Source organism: Salvelinus fontinalis, chromosome 8, assembly GCF_029448725.1.
Source record: "Salvelinus fontinalis isolate EN_2023a chromosome 8, ASM2944872v1, whole genome shotgun sequence".
In the NCBI taxonomy this organism is placed as follows: domain Eukaryota; kingdom Metazoa; phylum Chordata; class Actinopteri; order Salmoniformes; family Salmonidae; genus Salvelinus; species Salvelinus fontinalis.
In genome coordinates, this window is record NC_074672.1 from 9,917,725 (window position 1) to 9,944,270 (window position 26,546).

The 26,546-nt window shown below is 44.6% G+C and overlaps 1 protein-coding gene across 7 annotated transcripts in view; it reads left to right on the top strand.

Annotated features, from left to right (window-relative positions):
• Positions 1–26,546, top strand: part of LOC129860506 (sodium channel protein type 8 subunit alpha-like) — an 88,202-nt gene that overhangs the window by 43,001 nt on the left and 18,655 nt on the right. For 3 of the 7 annotated variants that reach the window (XM_055930937.1, XM_055930936.1, XM_055930938.1), the window contains exons 9-21: positions 884–1,025; positions 5,664–5,870; positions 6,701–6,988; positions 9,872–10,195; positions 11,235–11,255; positions 12,272–12,407; positions 14,235–14,473; positions 16,697–16,870; positions 17,270–17,626; positions 17,876–18,349; positions 21,245–21,365; positions 21,586–21,740; positions 23,053–23,226. In XM_055930937.1, the coding sequence (XP_055786912.1) occupies positions 884–1,025; positions 5,664–5,870; positions 6,701–6,988; positions 9,872–10,195; positions 11,235–11,255; positions 12,272–12,407; positions 14,235–14,473; positions 16,697–16,870; positions 17,270–17,626; positions 17,876–18,349; positions 21,245–21,365; positions 21,586–21,740; positions 23,053–23,226 (2,812 nt within the window). The remainder of the gene's footprint in view (positions 1–883; positions 1,026–5,663; positions 5,871–6,700; positions 6,989–9,871; positions 10,196–11,234; positions 11,256–12,271; positions 12,408–14,234; positions 14,474–16,696; positions 16,871–17,269; positions 17,627–17,875; positions 18,350–21,244; positions 21,366–21,585; positions 21,741–23,052; positions 23,227–26,546) is intronic. The other 4 variants (XM_055930940.1, XM_055930939.1, XM_055930942.1 and 1 more) reach the window with 2 other exon arrangements.

The following is a 26,546-nucleotide window of genomic DNA, read 5'->3' on the forward strand; positions in this document are numbered from 1 at the left end:
ACAGTCACTCCTCAGTAAAAGGCACTTGACAGCCCACTTGGCCCACGAAAGACTTGAGGAACAAGATTATCTGGTCTGATTTAACCAAGATTAAACTCTTTGGCCTAAATGCTAAGCATCACGTTCAGAGGAAACCTGGCACCATTCCAACGGTGAAGCATGGTGGTGGCAGCATCATGCTGTGAGGATATTTTCAACGGCAGGGACTTGGAGACTAGTCAGGATCGAGGCAAAGATGAACGGCGCAAAGTACAGAGAGATCTTTGATGAAAACCTGCTCCAGAGTGCTCAGGACCTCAGACTGGGGCGAAGGTTCACCTTCCAACAGGACAACAACCCGAAGCACACAGCCAAGACAACACAGGAGTGGCTTTGGGACAAGTCTCTGAATGTCCTTGAGTGGCCCAGCTAGAGTCCGGACTTGAACCCGATCGAACATCTCTGGAGAGTTCTGAAAATAGCTGTACAGCGATGCTCCCCATCCAACCTGACAGAGCTTGAGAGGATCTGCAGGGAAGAATGGGAGAAACTCTCCAAAACCAGGTGTGCCAAGCTTGTAGTGTAATACTCAAGAAGACTCAAGGTTGTAATCACTGCCAAAGTTGCTTTAACAACGTACTGAGTAAAGTAAATGTCATATTTCAGTTTCTTATTTTTAATACATTTGCTAAAATTTCTAAAAAACATTTTTAGATTTTTAATTATGGGGTATTGTGTGGAGATTGATGAGGGGGGGAAAACGATTGAATCAATTTTAAAATAAGGCTGGAACGTAACAAAATGTGGAAGAATTGAAGAGGTCTGATTACTTCCCGAATGCACTGTATACAATATAATGCTGAGTCACTGAATGGCTGTATGGCCCTCTCTCCTCTCCCCCCAGCCGCTGCCCCGAGGGCTACACATGCATGAAAGCTGGGAGGAATCCAAACTACGGTTACACCAGCTTCGATAGCTTTGGATGGGCTTTCCTGGCTCTCTTCAGACTCATGACACAGGACTTCTGGGAGAACCTCTACATGCTGGTGAGTATGATATACAGTATAAATTATGGTATACGGTATTATATACAGTATTATATACATTATGCGGTATGATATACAGTATACACTACCGTTCAAAAGTTTGGGGTCACTTAGAAATGTCCTTGTTTTTGAAAGAAAAGCAATTTTGTTGCCCATTAAAATAACATCAAATTGATCAGAAATACAGTGTAGACATTGTTAATTTTGTAAATGACTATTGTTGCTGGAAACGGCTGATTTTTAATGGAATATCTACATAGGCGTACAGAGGCCCATTATCAGCAACCATCACTCCTGTGTTCCAATGGCACGTTGTGTTAGCTAATCCAAGTTTATCATTTTAAAAGGCTAATTGATCATTAGGAACCATTTTGCAATTATGTTAGCACAGCTGAAAACTGTTGTTCTGATTACAGAAGCAATAAAACGGCCTTCTTTAGACTAGTTGAGTATCTGGAGCATCAGCATTTGTGGGTTTGATTACAGGCTCAAAATGGCCAGAAACAAAGATTTTTCTTCTGAAGCTCGTCAGTCTATTCTTGTTCTGAGAAATGAAGGCTATTCCATGCAAGAAATTGCCAAGAAACGGAAGATCTCGTACAACGCTGTGAACTACTCCCTTCACAGAACAGCGCAAACTGGCTCTAACCAGAATAGAAGAGGAGTGGGAGGCCGCGGTGTACAACTGAGCAAGAGGACAAGTACATTAGAGTTTCTAGTTTGAGAAACAGACACCTCAGAAGTCCTCAACTGGCAGCTTCATTAAATAGTATCCGCAAAACACCAACATCTCAACATCAACAGTGAAAAGGCGACTCCGGGATGCTCTTCTAGGCAGAGTTGCAAAGAAAAAGCCATATCTCAGACTGGCCAATAAAAGATTAAGATGTGCAAAAGAACGTAGACACTGGACAGAGGAAGATTGGAAAAAAAGTGTTATGGACAGACAAATCTAAGATTGAGGTGTTTGCATCACAAAGAAGAATATTCGTGAGATGCAGAAAAAATGAGAAGATGCTGGAGGAGTGCTTGACGGCACCTGTCAAGCATGGTGGAGGCAATATGATGGTCTGGGGTGCTTTGGTGGTGGTAAAGTGGGAGATTTGTACAGGGTAAAAGGGATCTTGAAGAAGGAAAGCTATCACTCCATTTTGCAAAGCCATGCCCTACCCTGTGGACGGCGCTTAATTGGAGCCAATTTCCTCCTACAACAGGACAATGACCCAAAGCACAGCTCCAAACTATGCAAGAACTATTTAGGGATGAAGCACTCAGCTGGTATTCTGTCTATAATGGAGTGGCCAGCATAGTCACTGGATCTCAACCCTATTGAGCTGTTGTGGGAGCAGCTTGACCGTAGGGCACGTAAGAAGTGCCCATCAAGCCAATCCAACTTGTGGGAGGTGCTTCAGGAAGCATGGGGTGAAATCTCTTCAGATTACCTCAACAAATTGACAACTAGAATGCCAAAGGTCTGCAAGACTGTAATTGCTGCAAATAGAGGAATCTTTGACGAAAGCAAAGTATTTATATAGCCCTTCTTACATCAGCTGATATCTCAAAGTGCTGTACAGAAACCCAGCCTAAAACCCCAAACAGCAAGCAATGCAGGTGTAGAAGCACCTGGTGTCTCAAGGAGAGTGGAATATGCAACAAAAAAAACAACATTTACAATAGAACATATATAATCACCCACCAATATTTTTGTTTTTGGTGCACTTTACTTTTGCCCAGAGCCTCATTGGCCAATAGTAGTGCACTACATATAGGTATTGGATGCCATTTCAGACACTTGCAATGACATCCGTTAGTAGAGAACACTGGATTCCTGTCAAGAGAAAGATATCCCTCCCACCTTCCACCTGCTACTGTATGACAGAAAGACTCCCCATCCTTCAGTCTAATATAAATACTGTGTTCTCCTGGCTCAACTTGCACTGTCTTGCAGCCTAGATGCTTCATTTCCATATTGTGGCTCTTGGATCGACTCATGCTGTCTTGCAGCTCAGCGTTCTCATATTCATACTATGGCTCTTAGCTCAATTTGTCCTGTTTTACAGCTCAGTAATTTAATCTACATACTGTGGCTCCTGGCTCAACTTCTGCTGCATGTTTGACAGCCTAATCTCCACACTGTGGCTTCTGGCTCGACTCAGGCTGCCTGTTTTACAGCCTAATCTCCACACTGTGGCTCCTGGCTCAACTCATGCTGCCTGTTTTACAGCCTAATATCCATACTGTGGCCCCTGGCTCGACTCATGCTGCCTGTTTTACAGCCTAATCTCCATACTGTGGCTTCTGGCTGCCTGTTTTATAGCCTAATCTCCATACTGTGGCTCCTGGCTCGACTCATGCTGTCTGTTTTACAGCCTAATCTCCATACTGTGGCTCCTGGCTCAACTCATGCTGTCTGTTTTACAGCCTAATCTCTATACTGTGGCCCCTGGCTCGACTCATACTGCCTGTTTTACAGCCTAATCTCCATACTGTGGCTCCTGGCTCAACTCATGCTGTCTGTTTTACAGCCTAATCTCCACACTGTGGCTCCTTGCTTGACTCATACGGCCTGTTTTACAGCCTAATCTCCATACTGTGGCCCCTGGCTCGACTCATGCTGCCTGTTTTACAGCCTAATTTCCACACTGTGGCTCCTTATTCCATAGTGCACTGCATATTTAGGGTGCCATATGAGATGCAGCTCCTCAGCCATACAGGTTCTCTGGAATGGTGGAAAGAGACGCTTAGGGAATATATAGGGATATATAGGGAATTGGGTGCCATTTGGGATGCAGGTTACATGGCTTCTTCTCTCTTAGCTCAGAACAGACACGTTTTTTTTGTCAGATCTCCAAATCTACTGTTGTGCATGTGCCAGTGTTCGCTCATCTGAGCTTTGTAATATAGAGACTCAAGTCACCGTTTGCATTCATCTGTATTCCAGAAGGATATTTGTGCTGTCCTGTTTTAAATCAAGATACTACAGTACAATATGTGCTTGTTTTCTAAGGAGGAAAATCTGAAATGATCTGAAATGATTTCCCATTGTATTGTATCAGATTGTCAGACCATTATGGTTCAACCTAGGATTTAGATTTTGCATGCATAAACTACCCGCTCAAACATTACCAGGTTTTAAGATTGCAGCCAATCATATGCACTGTGTCCAGAGTAGGCTCAGGTGTGTGTGTGCATGTGTAGAATATTTGGTCTGCAGTACATTTACAATGGGGTCATTTAGCAGACGCGCTTATCCAGAGCAAGGTAAAACATTTAAAAATATTTTTGAAATGTAAAATGTTAAGGTAGCTTTGAGAGACAACCACACGTCACGGTCTTGGTAAGCTAGTTATTTTATGGACTCTGCTGTCCTAATGTCGGGGGGAAGTCTATGTGTGAAACAGGAGAACAGTAGAGTTTCTGTCCTTTTGTCAGTTTGTGCTCCTACCCTGTCTTGCTGGGGAGTGTCGCAGTGTGTTGTGTTGAATATTCTTACCAGCGCTACATGTAAACCGCATCCATAATTGATGGGGTAGGGAATTGCTTCTGCCAGAACCCAGGAAGTCCTCTCTCTCTGCCTCAACTCTGCTCCCTACGGACCATACACCCTCTTTTGAAGGGCCCTAGTGCAGACCATACTTTACTCCCTCTTTTGAAAGGGGAACTAAAGGTGCATCCAAAATGGCAACCTATTCTCTAAGTGGACTACTTTTTTTTAGTATACTGAAATATTGCCACTGCATTTATACAATAGAAAACTAGTACATGCCATGATCATGTAATACATACATGTAATTCTGAATAGTATTATGAAACATTTAAGAGACGGGCTATTTTTAAAGGCTGTTTTTAAAGGTATTTTGGGGTCTTCTTTGTCTGCTGCTCTGTGTTGCTGCTTGAGCCTCTTAATCCTCTCTCCACTGGGGATAGCATCCCAATTCACTGAAATCATTGGGCTTGTGTTAGCTAGCTCGCTAGCTCGCTGGTGGGGTGTGCTTCCACTGCACTGCTTGGAAAACTAGGTCAAAATGCAGATATTGGGGAGTTGTGCCCATGCTGGGAAACTAATACAAACACACACACTGGGAACCTAGCGAAATGCAGTCAGTGCATGGAAGTGCTTCTGGCGCTGGCACACCCAAGAATAATTCCTACTTCCTAGTTTCAAATCAGTTATAAATCATTGATTATCAGCGTACATAATGTACATGACAGTGCATTCGAATCAGCATCACGCTCTAGTAAGCAGAAGGGAATCTAAATATAATTTATTGTGTTGGAAGTGTTACAGTAGATTCTAAATTTCATCGCAGCCTGGATATCTTCACGACTACTCAGTAACTGATACATAACCTCTGACCTTTGCCCTCTAACTCTACCTCAATATGAACCTCACAGCCCTGTCATATGAGCCAGTTAGCAGTGGAATGAACCAGATCTGAGTACAGGAGGGGGAACAAAGTGACGGCCTCTTCTGGAGAACTGGATGAGTGACAAGTGTCTGATGCTCTGCTGTACTCTCTGTTCTCTTCCAGACCCAGAGGATGGCAGGCAAGCGATGTTGTTTGGTTTAGAGGTCAGTGGTTATAGGTCAAATATCAGTATATCTGACCCTCTGTTGTCTTCTCTCTCCCCTCCCAGACCCTGCGGGCAGCAGGGAAGACCTACATGATCTTCTTTGTGCTGGTGATTTTCGTGGGGTCCTTCTACCTGGTCAATCTGATCCTGGCTGTGGTGGCCATGGCCTATGAGGAGCAGAACCAGGCCACCATGGAGGAGGCCGAGCAAAAAGAGGCTGAGTTCAAAGCCATGCTGGAGCAGATCAAGAACCAGCAAGAGGCTGCACAGGTCAGTATCCCAGTGTCTTTGTGTCTTAGTATGTCTATGAGGTTGCGAAATGGCACCCTTCTCCGAATATAGTGCGTATGTGTTTGGTCATTTGTGTTTGTTTCTCTGTCTCTGTTGTCACTGGCTCTGCAGGAGGCCACACAGGTCAGTGTCTGTCTGTCTGTTCTGTTCTGTCTGTCAGTTCTGTCTGACTGTCTGTCTGTCTCTCAGCAGCTTTCTGTGTATACTGTATGTGCTTGTCTTTCTATTGCCACTGTCTCTGCTTACTATACTTCACTCCTATCCTTGACTGTCTCTTTGGTTTAAATCTGTTGTGCCTAATATAAGCAGTGGAGGCGTGTTCGTTACCGTGCTCCTATACCTCACTGTGTTTGTGACGGAGGTGAGTAACCTTGCCTGAGACCTGAAGATCTGCATGGGCTTCCTGAGCCAATGCCTAGGTTTTGGCTTAGCGGGCTAATGCACTCTTCTGGCTCACAGCAAACCGGGGTTCGAACCCTGTCTGTCACATATGCTTAGTTTAAATCTGTTTAGCCTGATATAAGCTGTACAGCCATGTCTCTGAAGCCTAGCTACGCAAAATGGCCGTTCTGCGTACTTGCTTAGCAAAAAGATGCATACTTCCACAGCCCCAAGTAAGTGAAGTAAGTAAAGTGCAGCTGCAGCCCCGCAATTTGTATCTTGATGAAACTATGTATGCAGGATCGTCATTTTGAGTAGCTAGCTAAGTGCGTTGCGTATTTGCACAGGGTATAAATTAGGCTTCAGGAGGGCTGGACACAGACAGGTGTTTTTTTCACTCTCTGTCCTGGTGTGGCGGTCTGCGATAGGCCAACGCCATGGCGACGTCGGCAGGCACGGTGTCGGAGGACGTAGCGGAGGACGACGGTGGGGGGAACCTGTCCTGTAGCTCGTCAGAGATGTCCAAGCTCAGCTCCAAGAGCGCCAAAGAGCGGCGCAACCGCAAGAAGAAGTGGCGCCAGAAAGAGCAGTCGCAGCGGGAGGAGAAGGGGGACTGCGAGAAGTTTGTCAAATCCGAGTCAGACGACGGCAGCAAGAGGAGCCGCTTCCGTTTCCCTGACAACCGGTTGGGTCGAAAGTCTTCCATCATGAACCAGGTGAGATGACGAAGGTTGAAGGTCACGGTGTAATGTATTCTGAGCCATAGATAATTTAGCCTTGAGCGATAAACTCAGATAAACACTATTTAGAGCTTTGTAATGTATCTGTTTAAGGCTCCTACTACAGTGTGTGAAGTAAATTGGTTGTAGCTAAAGGTTATAACCAGTTTATAGCATCATAACATATACAGTACTGTGCGTATATTTGTTGTAGCTAAAGATACAGTAGCATGCATCCAAGGCTTGAATTATTAACAGTGAGTACATGAATGTTTCAGTGAGAGAAGAGCAGTCACACAGTGTTGTATTTCTCTGGCATCTTTCATAGGGTACTGTTAGTGTATCTGTTCAGCAACACGGGGCAGTATTCGTTCATGCGTTCATGTGAATTCTGTTGGTGTTAGAACTAGGTTTTGTCTGAGATCTTGGTCATTGTCATCATCCGTATTAGAGAATAGGCCCGCTAACCAGATGAGTACTCAAGCAGGCTTGTGACCATAAACATGTCAAATCAGCAGAGCGAACATGTATATAACAGTAGTAAGAAAGAGGATTCTATATGCAACATTAGTAAGAGGATACAGATACAGAGGATACAGATACAGAGGATACAGATACAGAGGATACAGATACAGAGGATACAGATACAGTACAGGTTCACAGTGAGAACAGTCGTATGCAAACAGCTCATATTTCCATAGAATAACTACAATGGAGAATCCCATTCAAATCAATGTTCCGACAATGCGTAGACTGGCAGCAATATTGAGTGTACCCATAGAAGAAAAACACAAAGTAGAAGCAGGAAGTGAATATTTTCCCATGCAGTGTTGGGCTCAGCTGTGTGTTTCTCCTGTCTGACTGTTCTGTGTTTGACCTTGCTGGGGTAGGATGTCAGTCGCCTAATTATTTGATTATACGACACGGTGAACCATCAAATCCTGCTCACCAGACTTGAGGTTCTGGGTATGAGGGCACAGCGCTTTACTGACTACAATCATACCTTACCAACCGGACCCACTACATCTCCCTCAATGGCCATACCTCTGACTCCGCTGCTGACACACAGGGTGTTCCCCAGGGCTCTGTGCTGGGTTCCCTACTCTTCATCATCTACATCCTCCCCCTTGGTCAGATCCTCCGCCACTTCAATCTCGACTTCCACTCCTACGCCGACGACACCCAGATCTACCTGAGCACCAAATCCCTCCTCAACGCACCTCTGACCCACATTGAATCCTGCCACATTAAAAACCTGGATGCAACACAACTTCCTCAAGATAAACAGCGACAAAACTCCTCCTCATAGGCACCAAAACCACACTCTGCAAAGTTGGCAACCTCACTCTCACCATTGACGACACCATTGGTTCTCCCCCCTCCCCCTGCACGCAACCTTGGCGTACTCCTGGACTCCACCCTCTCCTTCGACCACTACATCCAACAAACTGTCAAATCCTCATTCTTCAACCCTTCCGTCCTGCAGCTGAAACCCTCATTCACACATTCATCACCTCCTGTCTCAACTACTGCAACTCACTACTCTCCAGCATCAACTCACTACTCTCCAGCATCAACTCACTACTCTCCAGCATCAACTCACTACTCTCCAGCATCAACTCACTACTCTCCAGCATCAACTCACTACTCTCCAGCATCAACTCACTACTCTCCAGCATCAACTCAAGCTCCCGCCATCAGCTCCAAATGGTTCAGAACTCTGCAGCCCAACTCCTCACGCACACTAAGTCCTGGCAGCACATCACCCCCATCCTCTGTGAACTCCACTGGCTTCCTGTCTCCCGACGCATGAACTACAATATCCTTCTTCTGACCTACAAAGCCCTTCGTCACCTTGACCCCCCCCCCCCTCCCTACCTCTCTGACCTTCTTCTCCCCTAGCACCCTACTCGCTCACTCCGTTCCACCACAGCAGGCCACCTTGCCGTTCCCAAGTGCAACACATCACAATCTTTTCCCTTCTTTAAGCCCCTCCCCCTTCTCTTTGTTACATGTTCTGTTTCTTCCTGTTGTTAGTCTGCCGCTGTCTTGTTTGTATCTCTGTTTTTTGTTTAGTTTCGACAATTGTAAAGCAGCATTGGATCATTGAAAATAGAAGTCCAAAATATGATTATTATTATTATGATGCATTTCCCTGTGTTTACTAGGTCACTTGATCACTCTCCATCAGCATTTCCCTAAGTGACACACACACGCACGCACGCACGCACGCACGCACGCACGCACGCACGCACGCACGCACGCACGCACGCACACACACACACACACACACACACACACACACACACACACACACACACACACACGTTGCCTTTCATTTTGACCCCAGAATTGATGACAACCAGGATTGTCCCAAGTAATGGCACAATCAACGACTCAAAAAAAAAACCTCATCTCTTTTCTTCTCTCAAGGAGATTGGACTTCTCATAGGGATCCTATAATTCCACATGTAATTCAATAGGAATTCCACCTTCCTTTCATATTTTTGAAGCTACATTTAGACCAGGGGTCTCCAACCCTGTTCCTGGACAACTACCTTCCTGTAGGTTTTCACTCCAACACCAGTTGTAACTAACCTGATTCAACTTGTCAACCAGCTAATTATTACAATCAGGTGCACTGGATTAGGGTTGGAGAGAGAACCTACGGGACGGAGATCCCTGATGTAGACAGTACTAAAACAGATAAAGACGCAGGAGGACAGATAGTTGGAAAGGTGGTTGTGGGGATTCAACCCACGACCTTCAGTGCTCTTTTGTATGCTTTGTGTCAGGAGTTTTACACAGCTACATCAATCTCTCTCCTCTCCTCTCGTTTCCTCTCCTCTCCTCATCTCATTGTCTTCTTGTCCCTTGCAGTCCCTCCTCAGTATCCCAGGCTCGCCGTTCCTGTCGAGGCACAACAGCAAGAGCAGCATCTTCAGCTTCAAGGGCCGCGGCAAGGACGTGGGCTCGGAGAACGAGTTCGCCGATGACGAGCATAGCACTGTGGAGGAGTGCGAGGAGAGGCGGGACTCCCTGTTCAGCCCGTACCGGCGGAGCAGCTACACGGGCTACCACCACGGCGGCGGGAAGAGGAACTCCACGGTGGACTGCAACGGCGTGGTGTCTCTGATCAGTCCGGGGACCGGCGGACGCCTTCTGCCTGAGGTGAAAATAGATAAGGCATCTGCTGACGACAGTGTAAGGAAGTCAATGAGTAACTCAGACCCGTCTCGTCTAGGCATGGCCCCCTCTTTCTCAACTTTCTCTCTTCCCTCACTTTCTTATTCTCTCTGTCTCTCTTCTCAACTTTTTTCTTTGCAAGTCCGTATGTCTGCGCTATCTGCGCTCGCCCTCCTCCCCTGCTCCTAGTGTCTCGTGTATGATATGCTGCCCCCCAACCCAAAGAAGCAAAATAGAGAAACTTTAGTTTACTTTATCAGAAGAACATGTTCTTATTGTTACTTTATAACTGGGGTTTTCAGTGACTTCCAGCATACTGTTGTTTTATATCTCAACGTGTTCATTTTCTCACTCCAAACGGTGTTACATTACATTGACATTAAAGGGATAGTTTGAGATTTTGGCAACAAGGCCCTTGCTCCTGTAGACTTCCAGTCATTGCACTCATGCTAGTTAGTAATGGCTCCAGAAACTACCTTCAACTTCCTTCAAACTGCACACAGAGACATAATGGTATCCATGAGTTCATCTGACTCTGTGTAAGTAGAAAAAAAGGGCTTAATTGCCAAAATCTTTAACTATCCCTTTAACATTTTAGTCATTTAGCAAACTGTCTTATCTTAGAGCGACGTACAGTCAGTGCATTCACACTAAGATAGGTATAAACAACCACATATAACAGTCATTGTAAGTCAAAACCCTCTTCAAAATATAGGAAATATTTCCTTCCTTTTCAAACAATCAACAGTGAGCAAACCAAAACAAAGAAAACGAAAAAAACAAACCAATCTTTCTCTCTTGCTAGTAAGCAGCATGGTAGTTTGACCTGCCCTTCTACCAGGTCTTGTACAATGTTTCTGAATTAGCCAGCATGATAACAACCAAACTAGTGGCTATGATGTCTATCCTATCCTCTCCTACTCTTTGACTTGGTGCATGCTCAATGCATGACGACTGGAACGACCGCAATCCGAATAGTGTTGCCCCTGTGTTCTCCTAGTGTTCTCCTACAGTAACCAGACTACTCTTCCCTCTATGTTCTCCTCAAATGCTACAGGATTTGTTACAGGACTTGAAGGTGATATTTCAGGGTCAAATAGAAAATGGATTACTATCAGATAGTGTGGAGTTCTGAGTATTGATGGGGTTAGGGACAGGATAATGCTTGGAAAGTAGAAAAAAGGCTGTGTCCGAAATCTTTCTTGCCTACTACTTAATAAAACAGCATACTGTGCACTAATCATACTACATACTGTTTAGAACGTACTGTTTAGAATAAATGTATGCAGTAAGCAACAAATGTCACCATACTAGGCTCACCCATACTGAGAAGGCGTCATCTAATGCGCAAATGCGTTGTTTCCCGTCATTCCTTCATTTTGGTAGAGCGCGTCCTCTTATCTGATTATCAGCTGTTGTCAAACACACGTGGGTCTGAAAAGGCGCTCTTCTTCCTCGATAGTGTTGCCGCGAATTCTACTAGATAAAAGGCGAAATTAGTATGACATCCTGGCATTTAAACCATACAACATTTTCAAAATGTCCCATACTTTAAAACGTTCAATTTTCTTACACCCAATCAGCCTACTATTGAGAGGGCAGGTACGGGTATTCGGACACGGTCAAAGTGGCAGCATTGGAACATTTAGGCAGGGGGACATTTAGTTAGAATGGGTGTGATGTCATGGTGGTTGGAACCTATTTTACAAGTTTCAGAGAATAGGTAAGTCACACCGTTAATACATACACACACAAATACAAAACACTTCCCTGCTCAATATCGGAATATTACATTCTTATTCAAGTATTATGTAACAGTCAAATATCCCCATACCACTGCTCCCACTCTGGCTGCGTATGACCTGCATGTCTCTAGACACAACATATTCTCAACGTCTAGCAACAACAAGACAAATACACTACTATCCGCTGTGCCAACCAAAGAATGACCAACCTCCAATATGGGCCTAACCCCTCCTTCCAATCCAGTGTTGTTACAAGTGCACATCCCTCCCTGGCCAGCGATGGCGCTGTGGGATGGTGTTCATGGTTTGACTACCATCAGTGCTTGATTCTTCTTCTTCCTCCTGGCAGCCCACTACTGAGGTTGAGGTGAAGAAGAAGCTGTCTGGTTCCCTGATGGTGTCTGTGGACCAGCTCAATACCTCCTTCGGAAGGAAAGAGCGGGCCAACAGTGTCATGAGCGTCATCACCAACACACTAGTGGAGGGTACTGTCCCTATACTATTCATACTATTCATTTCCCTACACTAACTAACTAGCAATTTCCATGCTCTTTTGTTTTCAGCTGACAGTGTAAACCAAAAAGTTTCAAATCTGATGTCGAAGAAAGGCAGATCGTACTTCCTGTAGTTTCTTAGTCAAAACAGGCTCTCACCTTAGACACCCTTTTTTTGGGGGACGAACAGTTCTTTCGATTTCGCTATTTCCTTTTCTAACTGATTTAAGATAAGATACGATTTTTACGTTAAGACTTTATTGATCCCCAAACGGGATTCAACTGAGGTGCCCTTCTCTCTCGTTGGACGAACAGTTCTACATCTCCTATATCTATATCTATATACACTACCGGTCAAACGTTTTAGAACACCTACTCATTCAAGTTTTTCTTTTTCGAGTTTTTCTTTATTTGTACTATTTTCTACATTGTAGAATAATGGTGACGACGTCAAAACTATGAAATAACATGAAATAACACATATGGAATCACGTAGAAACTAAAAAAGTGTTAAACAAAGCAAATTATATTTTATATTTGAGATTCTTCAAATAGCCACCCTTTGCCTTGATGACAGTTTTGCACACTCTTGGCATTCTCTTAACCAGCTTCACCTGGAATGCTTTTCCAATATTCTTGAAGGAGTTCCCACATGTGCTCAGCATTTGTTTGCTGCTTTTCCTTCCCTCTGTGGTCCGACTCATCCCAAACCATCTCAATTGGGTTGAGGTCGGGGGAATGAGGAGGCCAGGTCATCTGATAGAGCACTCCATCACTCTCCTTCTTGGTCAAATAGCCCTTACACAGCCTGGAGGTGTGTTGGGTCATTGTCCTGTTGAAAAACAAATGATAGTCCTACCAGATGAATGCTGTTGTATCCATGCTGGTTAAGTGTGCCTTGAATTCTAAATAAATCACAGTCAGTGTCATCAGTAAAGCACCCCCACACCATAACATCTCCTCCGCCATGCTTTACGGTGGGAAATACAAATGCGAACATCATCCGTTCACCCATACCGCGTCTCACAAAGACACTGCTGTTGAAACCAAAAATCTCCAATTTGGACTCCAGACCAAATGACAAATTTTACTTATTGACTGACCTTTATGTCTTAAATTAATGATGGACTGTCATTTCTCTTTGTTTATTTGAGCTGTTCTTGACATAATATGTACTTGGTATTTTGCCAAATAGGGCTATCTTCTGTATACCCCCCTATCTTGTCACAACACAACTGATTGGCTCCAACGCATTAAGAAGGAAAGAAATTCCACAAATTAACTTTTAACAAGGCACACCTGTTTATTGAAATGCATTCCAGATGACTACCTCATGAAACTGGTTGAGAGAATGCCAAGAGTGTGCAAAGCTGTCAAGGCAAAGGGTGGCTATTTGAAGAATGTCAAAATACAACATATATTTTGATTTGTTTAACACTTTTTTGGTTACTACATGATTCCATATGTGTTATTTCATAGTTTTGTTGTCTTCACTATTATTCTACAATGTAGAGAATATTACAAATAAAGAAAAACACTTGTATGAGTAGGTGTTCTAAAACTATTGCTTGTCATTCTTGTACTTACAGACAATGCATGACATACATATTATTATTACATAAACAGGACATATTATTATTATTATTATTATTTTATAACATGTATCTCTGTTTTCTTTCAAATACTTTGAGTGTTTCCTTAAGGATGGCTGTAGCGCCAGGTGGGCGGGGACAGGATTTGCGCTGTTGGAGACTATTCTATTATTTGGATTTTTGATATATTCCTTTCCTGGCGTGGTCTCTTAATCAATTTTCTCAGAGCTGGAGGAGTCTCAGCGTAGTTGTCCACCTTGCTGGTATAAGTTCTCCAACATCTTCCTCATCTGGGAGTGTTGTCCCATCTGGCTGAAGATCAAGGAGATTGTCAACCTGATCGTCATGGACCCTTTCGTGGACCTGGCCATCACCATCTGTATCGTCCTCAACACCCTCTTCATGGCCATGGAGCACTACCCCATGACCCCGCACTTTGAGGAGGTGCTGTCTGTGGGAAACCTGGTGAGGATCTCTTTTTTTTGGTGATATTTGACAGCCGTTATAAGCTGGTACTTATAGAGGCATTTTTTTAACCTTATATTCACATGTAGACACTGGTATGGCGCTGTAGATGATGAATATGAGGTTACAAAAGTGGTGGAGTGCCACTTTAAAAAGTACTTTAAGTTAGTACTTACCTAGTATTTGTATGTTATTAACTTAGAAAGTATACGGTAACATTAGACACTTTCTAGTATTTAGCTCATATAATTCAACCCACTTGATAGGACAGTCAGTAGAGGGGACGGGAAAGACAGGAGGAGAGTGTGTGTGTCAGACAGATTCATATGTGTGCACCTGGGGGCGGCGACACTAACTGCAAGCTAGACCACGATGTGACCACCCCAGGCCTCTCTCTCTCTCTCTCAACTCTCTGTCTCCGTTTCCATTGTATATCCCATCATTGATAGTGGGTTCATTAAAAAACTGAACAGAATCTGGCATTTGATCGTTATCTCGTCCTTGTCGTGGTTGACAATGACATCTCCTCTTATAAGATCCATTCGCTTGTCGTCTGCTGAGAGAGCTGTGTTATTTTGGTACACATAATTGGCAGTTCTTTCATTGGCTATTCAAAGCTAAATGAAAACGTTCCCGGAACCCCTACCTACAGTGTCCCTGTATCTATACACATCTTCCTTGTGTCTTTCTCCTCTCTGCTCCTCTCCTTCTCTCCTTCTCTCCCCCCTCCTATCTCCCCATTTCTTACACAGGGCTGGTCTGTATACTGTAGGAGTCTCTCTCTGTACTTTTTCCTTCCTCTCAACCCCCCCCCTCTCTTATCATATGATTCTTCTGTGCTGCTATTTCCTTGTCCCAGGCAGCAATCTGCTTCACGCTGCCTGCTCTGTCTCTGTGCTGCATGCCAGGCTGGTGGGTGGCCCACATTAATATTTGATGCTGCCTGATCGATGAGCTCCCCTAAAATGGTGCCTGAAGAACGGCTCTTTTTTTTCTGAAATCTCAACCTGGCCCTTTTTACAATTAGCATTTCTACAGAAACGGAGTCAAATTCCTGAGCTGCACATACGGTTTCAGCATATTGCTTAGGGCCTTAAGCCTACTAGCTAATGCAAGCTAAAGCTAAAGCAACTGATGCTGTTATCATGGATGCTATTAGAATTTCCACAGAAACACAGTAAAAGTAGAGCTGATGCACATAGGATTTCACTGTCTAGTTAGCATGTTAGCTAAAGCTACTAGTTCATGTTGTTAGCATGGATAGCATGTCAGTAGAACATAGTCTCTCTTTCTGTGGTGAGGTTATGATATTGATATTAGCGGTTTGATCAATTTACAGCAGCTGGAAAATGTATCACTTTCCGTAAATTGTGAGATCAGTCTTTTACATATTAGACCAGTGTGTGTTTGTTGTGAAATTATTAGTGATATTCAGCATCGGGCAGTGTGTGTGTTCTGTTAGAGGTATTTTCATTCATGGGTTGGGTATAACCTTGAAGCATGAGTCATCTTCACACACACAAATGCTCTCACGCACACACACACACACACACACACACACACACACACACACACACACACACACACACACACACACACACACACACACACACACACACACACACACACACACACACACAAACACTGCCCGGCCACGCCTTGACACCCAGGGTGTTACATCAGCTGACTCCATGATTAACTATGACCTTCAGCCATTTATTAGACTCATTAGCAGAACACAGAGGTGTCACAATGGCCTTACTGACTTCAGAGCAGCTGTAAGGGATGGAGAGTAAGGATTTTGAGCACTGACTAGCCGGGCTAGTAAACCACAATTTCTACTAGCTTAGGTGACATTCTGCTAGCCAAATGTCTGTCCTGTGATGAAAATGTCACTGTCCTAAAGGAGCTAGTTTTGCACATTTTGAAGGCAGCCTACACAAGGGTCATCTTTAGACAGAGAAACACACGCCATCGAGACATTGGAAATGCATTCAAAGAGACTCCAGAAAGCGTTCTTGAATCTTAATTGAGGTAAGTGCTAGCCTCTTGCTAGTGGGCTAATCTTAATTTCCATCTAAGGTAGTGCTCACCGGTAACTTTTTAAAAGAATTATAGTACCAGTTCCTACAGTACGTCTGACCTCTGTTTGTCACTTTGAAAGGTAAATGTTTCCATAGCAGTTACTCTAACTGACCTCTGACCTCTATTTGTCCCTGCCAGGTGTTCACAGGGATCTTTGCTGTGGAGATGTTTGCCAAGCTGGTTGCCATGGATCCCTACTACTACTTCCAGGAAGGGTGGAACTGCTTTGACGGCTTCATTGTGACCCTATCGTTAGTGGAGCTGGCATTGGCTGACGTGGAGGGTCTGTCCGTGCTCAGATCATTCCGATTGGTAATCTCTCTTTTAGCCCCGCCCTCCCGCCAAATGTACGTGTCTGTCAGTTGTGTACACCAATCATATCAATTCCACAGCGTGCGTTGATTCACGTGCTGAATGATTACATGGTGTTGCTCAACTACAGCACTGTCTGTTGTAGTGATACATTCACTTGTATGCAATACAACTTACTGTATATACTGCCTTACTAGTCTGTGTACTGCTAGTTTTCATAATTACTGCTTCTGCTCTATCAGTTACCCTACCAATACCCCAAGAGCCCTTACCGCAACCAGAACTATTGATCACTCAAACCCCAGCTGCTAATGAGTATTTTCCTCTCTCCCTTCTTCCATCATTCTCACATCCTCTCTTCCTCCCTGTCTCTCTCTTCCTCCCTCCCCTCTCCATCAGCTAAGAGTGTTTAAACTGGCCAAGTCGTGGCCCACACTCAACATGCTGATCAAGATCATCGGTAACTCTGTTGGCGCCCTGGGAAACCTGACCCTCGTCTTAGCGCTCATCGTCTTCATCTTTGCCGTAGTCGGCATGCAGCTGTTCGGCAAGAACTACAAGGACTGTGTGTGTAAGATCGCCCTGGACTGTAAGCTGCCCCGCTGGCACATGCACGACTTCTTCCACTCGTTCCTGATGGTGTTCCGGGTGCTGTGCGGGGAGTGGATCGAGACCATGTGGGACTGTATGGAGGTGGCCGGACAGGGCATGTGTCTCATCGTCTTCATGATGGTCATGGTTATCGGGAACTTGGTGGTAAGTGTCCCCAGAGTGTATCTTTGTATACAATACTAGCCTTCCTGATGGTCCTCAAACCCCAGTCGCCATAACCGAAGGCGGTGACCGTAATCACTGGCCCAAGAAACGTAACTCTCTGGGAGCAGTTTGCCGTCTTATGAACGGCAGGTTCGTTACACTACACATACCAGGTCCCATGTGTACACACATCTCCGTTGGCCATGCCAGACGTCTGACCCAGTGTGTGCCTGATTCTCCTCCCTATAGGTGTTGAACCTTTTCCTTGCCTTGCTGCTGTCCTCGTTCAGCGCAGACAACTTAGCCGCAACAGACGACGACGGAGAGATGAACAACCTTCAGATCTCCGTCATCCGCATCAAGAAGGGCGTCGCCTGGTTCAAGATCACGCTGGCAGAGTTGGTGCTCAGCTTGACCAAGAAGCCGCCGGTGGAGGATGAACAGAAACCTTTAGACGACATGTACAACAAGAAGCTGAACTGTATCGCCAACCACAGTGGTGTGGATATCAACCGCGACCTGGACTACACCAAGAATGGTAACGGCACCACTAGTGGTATAGGGAGCAGCGTCGGGAAGTACATGATCGACGAGGACCACATGTCCTTCATCCATAATCCGAACCTGACCGTGTGCGTTCCCATCGCGGTCGGAGAGTCCGACTTCGAGAACCTCAACACCGAGGACTTCAGTAGCGAGTCGGAGAACGAGAACAGCAAAGAGGTGAGTGAACAGAGAGTTAGTTAGCCAAATGTTTAATGAATATGATGAGAACCTGGTACATCCATATGGCTCTGATGAAAAGTAGTGCATGACTAGGAATAGGGTGCCATTTTAGATACACCCATAGTTTGTCTCTTGATAATAATGATGTTGTTGTAATGTTGCAGGAGGTCATTTGAGGATTATGTAGTAATGTTGTGGTATTTTTGCAGGGGGTAAGTAATGTTGTGGTTATGTTGTAATGTTGCAGCGATGTAGTTATGTTGCATGGGGGTAATGTTGTAGTCACCAAATGGCGTGGTTATGTTGTAGTAATGCTGTGGTAATGTTGTATCAATGTTGTGGTAATGTTGTAGTAATGCTTTGGTAATGTTGCGGTAATCTTATTGTAATGTTGTGGTAATGTTGTATTAATGTTGTGGTAATGCTGTAGTAATGCTTTGGTAATGTTGCAGTAATCGTATTGTAATGTTGTGGTAATGTAGTAATGCTTTGGTAATGTTGCAGTAATCGTATTGTAATGTTGTGGTAATGTTGTAGTAATGCTTTGGTAATGTTGCAGTAATCGTATTGTAATGTTGTGGTAATGTTGTAGTAATGCTTTGGTAATGTTGCAGTAATCATATTGTAATGTTGTGGTAATGTTGTATTAATGCTTTGGTAATGTTGAGGTAATCTTATTGTAATGTTGCGGTGATGTTGTAGTAATGTTGTAGTGATGCATTACTCCATGGTTGTTGTTTTGTGGTCTCCTGGCTGTAAAGCATGGGTGTGGTCACCAGTGTAACATTAGTTACCACTGCCCAAGGCTCTTATGTAACTCCATTACTCATATATACACACACTCATATAGTAATGACTACAGCCGTGGATGAAATGGATATCTGCTGACTGGTGTTTTTTTTTTCTTAAAACGTCGCTAATACATTTAGCAGTATGGCTGGAGTGGATGGTTATTTGATATTCCACCCCTGTAGGCTACAGTACGTCTTAAATCTGTGGCATATCATCATGTTAGGAATCGCAGTCAGCTGCTGTAGTTTTTATATTTACAGTTAAGTCTCATCGTTTGCTTATTATTACGGTAGTTTAGCGTTTAAGTCAACTTGAATCGTTCATTGGAGGCTCTCGTTTAAAATCTAGCGCTCTCTGATGTAATGTAAAGTCCAGGTGAATTACAACCAGGTCATTGGTACTCTGCTAGTCATGACATGTGTTTACTCAAGGTCAATTAGAACACGTCGAGTATGACAGATCACACACTCCGCATGTAGACATGGGTAGACGCAGCTCATTATGTGTATGACCAGAATGTATCTTAGCCCCAGGACTATGTCTACATCTTCTTCTTCATCATCCTTTCATTTCTGTATCGTCATCTGTCTGTCTACCTATATGAAGCCTCAGGGAGGTAGCTATTTATACATTGAGACAGGAAGTGAGACCCACTGCAATGCACGCAGCAGTATGTATGAATGGCTGTGAGAGAGGCTTCTCCGTTGGTCATGTCTCTCTCTCTCTTGTCTGTCTCTCTCTGTGTACCAATAACCCAAGAGCCGTTGCTGCCGACAGGGCTATTGACCAGTCAACCTGCTGCTGCTGATGTATTTCCTCTGTCCCTTGTCCTGTCATTCTCACGTCCTCTCTGTGTCTTTTGTGTCTCTGTCCCTCTCTCTCGCTCTGCGTCTGTCTGTATCTCTGTGTCTTTTGTGTCTCTGTCCCTCTCTCTCACTCTGCGTCTGCCTGTATCTCTGTGTGTCTCTGTCCCTCTCTCTCGCTCTGCGTCTGTCTGTATCTCTGTGTGTCTCTGTCCCTCTCTCTCGCTCTGCGTCTGTCTGTATCTCTGTGTGTCTCTGTCCCTCTCTCTCGCTCTGCGTCTGTCTGTATCTCTGTGTCTTTTGTGTCTCTGTCCCTCTCTCTCGCTCTGCGTCTGTCTGTATCTCTGTGTGTCTCTCTCTCTCGCTCTGCGTCTGTCTGTATCTCTGTGTGTCTCTGTCCCTCTCTCTCGCTCTGCGTCTGTCTGTATCTCTGTGTGTCTCTGTCCCTCTCTCTCGCTCTGCGTCTGTCTGTATCTCTGTGTGTCTCTGTCCCTCTCTCTCGCTCTGCGTCTGCCTGTATCTCTGTGTGTCTCTGTCCCTCTCTCTTGCTTTGCACTGCCTGTATCTCTGTGTGTCTCTGTCCCTCTCTCTCGCTCTGCGTCTGCCTGTATCTCTGTGTGTCTCTGTCCCTCTCTCTCGCTCTGCGTCTGTCTGTATCTCTGTGTGTCTCTGTCCCTCTCTCTCGCTCTGTGTCTGTCTGTATCTCTGTGTGTCTCTGTCCCTCTCTCTCGCTCTGCGTCTGCCTGTATCTCTGTGTGTCTCTGTCCCTCTCTCTCGCTCTGCGTCTGCCTGTATCTCTGTGTGTCTCTGTCCCTCTCTCTCGCTCTGCGTCTGCCTGTATCTCTGTGTGTCTCTGTCCCTCTCTCTCGCTCTGCGTCTGTCTGTATCTCTGTGTGTCTCTGTCCCTCTCTCTCGCTCTGCGTCTGTCTGTATCTCTGTGTGTCTCTGTCCCTCTCTCTCGCTCTGCGTCTGCCTGTATCTCTGTGTGTCTCTGTCCCTCTCTCTCGCTCTGCGTCTGCCTGTATCTCTGTGTGTCTCTGTCCCTCTCTCTCGCTCTGCGTCTGTCTGTATCTCTGTGTGTCTCTGTCCCTCTCTCTCGCTCTGCGTCTGCCTGTATCTCTGTGTGTCTCTGTCCCTCTCTCTCGCTCTGCGTCTGTCTGTATCTCTGTGTGTCTCTGTCCCTCTCTCTCGCTCTGCGTCTGCCTGTATCTCTGTGTGTCTCTGTCCCTCTCTCTCGCTCTGCGTCTGTCTGTATCTCTGTGCGTGTGTGTGTGTGTATCTCTGTCTGTGTGTGTAGCTGGACGACACCAGCTCATCGGAGGGCAGCACCATAGACATCAAGCCTGATGTGGAGGTGGAGGCGGTGGTGGTGGAGGCTGTGGAAGAGTACCTAGACCCAGAAAACTGTTGGACACCTGGTAGGACTGCACCTTGCTCTTCCTTGCCCCGCCCCTCCCTTCTCCCCCACTCTGAACCACTCCTTGCCCTCCCTGCCCTAAACCACTCCCTGACACTCCCTTGCGCCCTGCGCCGGTCCCTGCCCTGCCCCTCTCCTCCCAGTTTGTAATTCGTACATTCTTTTCAATGTTTTAGTAACGGTATGATGTTGTGTGTTTGCTCCTGTCCCCTTCCGTACAGAGTGTATTATCAAGTATCCATGCTGCGACGTGCCTATCACTCACGGGTGGGGAAAATATTGGTGGTTCCTGAGAAAGACATGCTATCTAATTGTGGAGCATAACTGGTTCGAAACCGTCATTATCTTTATGATCCTACTCAGTAGTGGGGCCCTGGTAAGTCACAGTGTGGAACGTTAACACACACACAAAAAAATGCATGTTCACACACACACAGTGAGACAGAGAGGCTTTGGTCAAAATTTGTGCGCTAGAGAATAGGTTAGGGTGCCATTTCAGACGCAGAAAGGAGGTCGCGTGTGAGTGGAGAAGGTTGGCTATTTAAGGGCTGTGTTTCTCTCTGCATGGCTATGAGGACATAGGACAAAACATGGAGTGGTGCAGTCAGCAGGCCCAGTCACTGAAAAGGGTGGGGGGGTGGGGCCAAGCAGAAGCATCACAGCCAGTCACTGTACTAAGGAGGGTGGGGGGATGGGCCAAGCAGAAGCATCACAGCCAGTCACTGTACTAAGGAGGGTGGGGGGATGGGCCAAGCAGAAGCATCACAGCCAGTCACTGTACTAAGGAGGGTGGGGGGATGGGCCAGGCAGGAGCATCACAGCCAGTCACTGTACTAAGGAGGGTGGGGGGATGGGCCAAGCAGAAGCATCACAGCCAGTCACTGTACTAAGGAGGGTGGGGGTAGGGGCCAGGCAGGAGCATCACAGCCAGTCACTGTACTAAGGTGGGGGGAGGGGCCAGGCAGGAGCATCTCAGCCAGTCACTGTACTAAGAAGGGTGGGGGGGATGGGTCAGGCAGGAGCATCACAGCCAGTCACTGTATTAAGAAGGGTTGGGGTAGGGGCCAGGCAGGAGCATCTCAGCCAGTCACTGTTCTAAGGAGAGTGGGGGGGAGGGTCCAGGCAGGAGCATCAGAGCAGAGCCTGACTGAGGTTGTGTCCCAAATGGCAGTCTATTCCCTTTATAGTGCACTACTTTTGACCAAAAGTAGTGTACTACTTAGGGAATAGGCTGCCATTTGAGACACATATGGACTCTCTCTGTGATTAATGGACTGTACCATTTATCTGAGAGGGGATCTAATGGACTGTGTGATTTATCAGATAGGATAGGCGGGGGGAATCTATTTCTGCTGCCAAGGGAGCTATGTCCTCAGGCATGACGTCAAATCAGCAGGAATGGAATAGTGCAATCAATGCTACATTTTTCCTGGGAATTTAAAATATTTTTTTTGTCCTGATTGAGCAACAGAACCGTTGTTGTATACATTTTCATCACTTTTAATGTAAATAGTCTGTTGACTTTATTGTGTTTCTAATCCTCCATGATTTATTATATATTCATTGTTATATGTATTTGGCTGAGGAAAATTTATAGGCTATGTATTTAAAATCGATCAATAAATTCATCAATCATTTACCCCCCAATTCAGCTGAAGCTAACCGTGTATGTGCTTCCCCCCCACCAGGCTTTTGAGGATGTGTACATCCAGCAGAGGAAGACCATCAGGACCATCTTGGAATACGCCGACAGTGTGTTCACATACATCTTTATCCTAGAGATGTTGCTCAAGTGGGTCGCCTACGGATTCCACAAGTACTTCACCAACGCCTGGTGCTGGCTCGACTTCTTTATTGTCGATGTAAGTAACATTTTCTGGTTCTTTACGGTAGATTTGGTAGCCATTTTGTATAGGCAGGATAGGAGGCTAGGATCATAGAAATAGAATTGACTTGAATAGGGAGGCCCATTCTAGGAATTCTATTTCTATGGCAACCACACTCTGTTGAAGCAACATACTATACTGTGTACATTCTAAAACACTGCCTGTCATGTAGAGTTACAGTGAAAAACACACATTTTTATGTAAAAATAGATATATTCCATATATTATATATAGGGCCTAAGGCGTGCTTTCAGTCACACAGTACACTGTTAAAGTAGCTGTCCAGTGTTTCCAGATTTCTATGAAATATGATCTATAATTAATTACAATATGAGTGAAATAGTTTTCCTTCCAATTTTTTTTAATTAAGTATGTTAAAAAGCAGCTTTTCTGTGTTTGAATGGTGTGGGCGTACACCAACAACAGAATGGTGTGGGCGTATACCTGTCAATAAATAAATGTTTTTTATGACAAGTTAACAGGTGATTGGCCAGTTCAGCCAATGAGACGTCTCAGACAAAAACATTACTGTATGTCATACTCTATGAGGAAATAGAAAACATTTTTCAAACGGTCTGTTTGTCATACAAGTTTGAGTTTTTTTCCTCTAATTTATGCTTTGGCAACAAATATGAGTATAGGACGAGTCAACATCTCGATTTGAGCATGAATTAACAGATGATGTGTTTTTAAAAGTGAGATTATCACTGGACAATTACTTTAAGTTATCCCTTATATAGGTATTCGGTACAGTGATTCCTAACATAGGCTTCTGTCTAACAGGGTGTGGTGTGGTATGGTAGGGTTGGGAGGATAGATAGAGCAGTAAACGAACAGCAACTTCATGTTACGCAATGGGTGAGAAGACATGATGATATTCACATTAACAGAAAGTGTAGGATACATCAATCTTACAATATCCAATATCCATATCCCAAGAGAACATGGTAATGTTTACTATACCATGAGTTAGTCCATCAATTTTAAGTGAATCTATGTCTCTCACCACTTGCATCTCCATGAAGCAATTTCTCTCTCTCTCTCTCTGTTTACTTGGTTTCTTGTCAATCTGCAATGCTTGAATATGAACGGCAATTCTCTGTTTGTGAGTTTGGCTATTATGTGCCTTCGTGTGCGATGAAGCAAGGAATTGTGCGCTCTCTGTTTCCCATCATGTGCAAATGGAAACCAATTCTATTGTTTCAGGACATAACAGCGGTAAGAAAAATGATTCAAATTTGATGACAATGATATTGGAATGTGAATGCTGGTAGCTAAGCAGCAGCACACATTGGAATCAATCAGCCAATCAATAACCAGGATTATTGATCAACATATTCAAGCAATGCTCAGCAACAACAGGGTGTGCGTCTTCTACTGTCTTCTACCGTGTCTCTACTGTGTCCTCTGCTGTGTCTCTGACCTGTCTACAGTGTAATCTACTGGATGTCTTAATGTACTGGATGTCTTTTCTATCTCTTTGTTATTGCTCATTCTCTGCCCCTTCTGTGACACCACTCTTGACAGTCTTTGGAACAGTGGAATTTCTTTAATTCCGTTATTTAATTCTAAGTTGATTAATTCATTCTAAATTAATCCAGGACCATTGAATTGATTAGTTATGGGAATGATAATTCACGATTGGTTGCTTTAACAGTAATATATATATATATATATATATATTACTGTTAAAGCAACCAACAATATATATATATATATATATATAAAAACAGGCAGAGAAATTCCTTCCGACTTGAAAGTTGACACCTCAGCAAGGGGCATTGAGTAATGTCATGTTGCATAGATATGATCCCCTGACTGAACTGTATCTGTGGTGTGGAAATCCTGCTTCGATGGTCAGATTTGGCCAATGACCTTGGTTATTACCTTGTCATTGGAAAGATGAAGAAGCTCTCTTCTGTGTGTTTTTGAATTCTTACCTCTGTCCTTGAACTAACCACCTCTCAACAGTCGCCGACACACTGTTTGTATGGTCCAGCCCAAGCCATCTTTGTCTGACAGGAGTTCTATCTAACCCCTAATGGTTAGAGGTTAGATATGATCAGTGGAGGCTGGTGAGGGGAGGACGGCTCATAGTAATAGCTGGAATGGAATGGTATCAAACACATTGATGGAATACGTGTTTGATACCATTCCATTCCGTTCCAGCCATTACCGTGAGCCCGTCCTCCAGTTTAAAGTGCCACCAGCCGCCACTGGAGATGATACAGTATGAGAATGTGACTGTTGACCCCATAGAGATCCTGTGATTCTCTATGTATTTCTGTGGTTGACCCTTCTATTCTTAAACACCGAACAAACACTGCTGAGACGCACCAAAAAGACAACCGGCGAAAAGCAGCGGGTGGCCGTGCACTGTTAGCAAACACCTGCTGGGTGTCAACGAACGGTGGTGATACAATATGTAGACTCGAAATGAACAGAAAATGACGGCCGCCCGCTGTTTTTAGCTGTTGGTAGTCATGGTGTGTTTTGGCCTTTACGGTCACAGTATGTTTGACTTTACAATAGGCTGTATTGATTGGCATCAGCCATTGTCAGAGTTGAAGGCATGTTATACCGATCTCATTTTAGTACAGTTACTTCCTTTTCATGCCTTTAAAATGACATTGTTACACAGTAATTCCCTAAGGAATAATCAACTTGAATTAATTACAGTCTTTCTGCTAACTATTTTCAGTCATTGTTAATGTCAAACATGTTCCAGATATGGTGCTGTTTTATGTACAGTAGTAACTGCAGTAGAATATAGTTAACACTAACCTAAAACATACCGTAGCTTACAAAACAATCATGTAAAACACAAGACACCTTACCTTCAGTGTTGATTCTGGTACAACAAATTCTACCTAAATCTAATTGAAGTCTTATATGTACCCCACAGAGTTAGTGTCCCCTCTATGGACTGACTGACTCCAATGTAACCCACGACCCAGAGCCATTGATATACACTACAATATAGTTAGGTGGTGAGTTTGGTGCCACTACGGGGTTCTATCAGAACACTTCACCAAACTCTGTATATTGATGGCTCTACCATGCCCCTCCCCACCCCCATCTTTACCCACAACCCTCGGCTTCAGCCCGAGCCAACAGGGTTGTGATGCACAGAGCTGCAGTGTGTTCATTGTTGCGGTGTGAACCAACACTTGGGAGGATGGCCGTACTGTACTACGACCGTACAGTGGCCTACATTTCCCAAGATGCACTTGGGATGGTCGTATGGTACGGGGGCCGACAATCCCCTCCCAAGCTGTCAATGTTTGACAACAAAG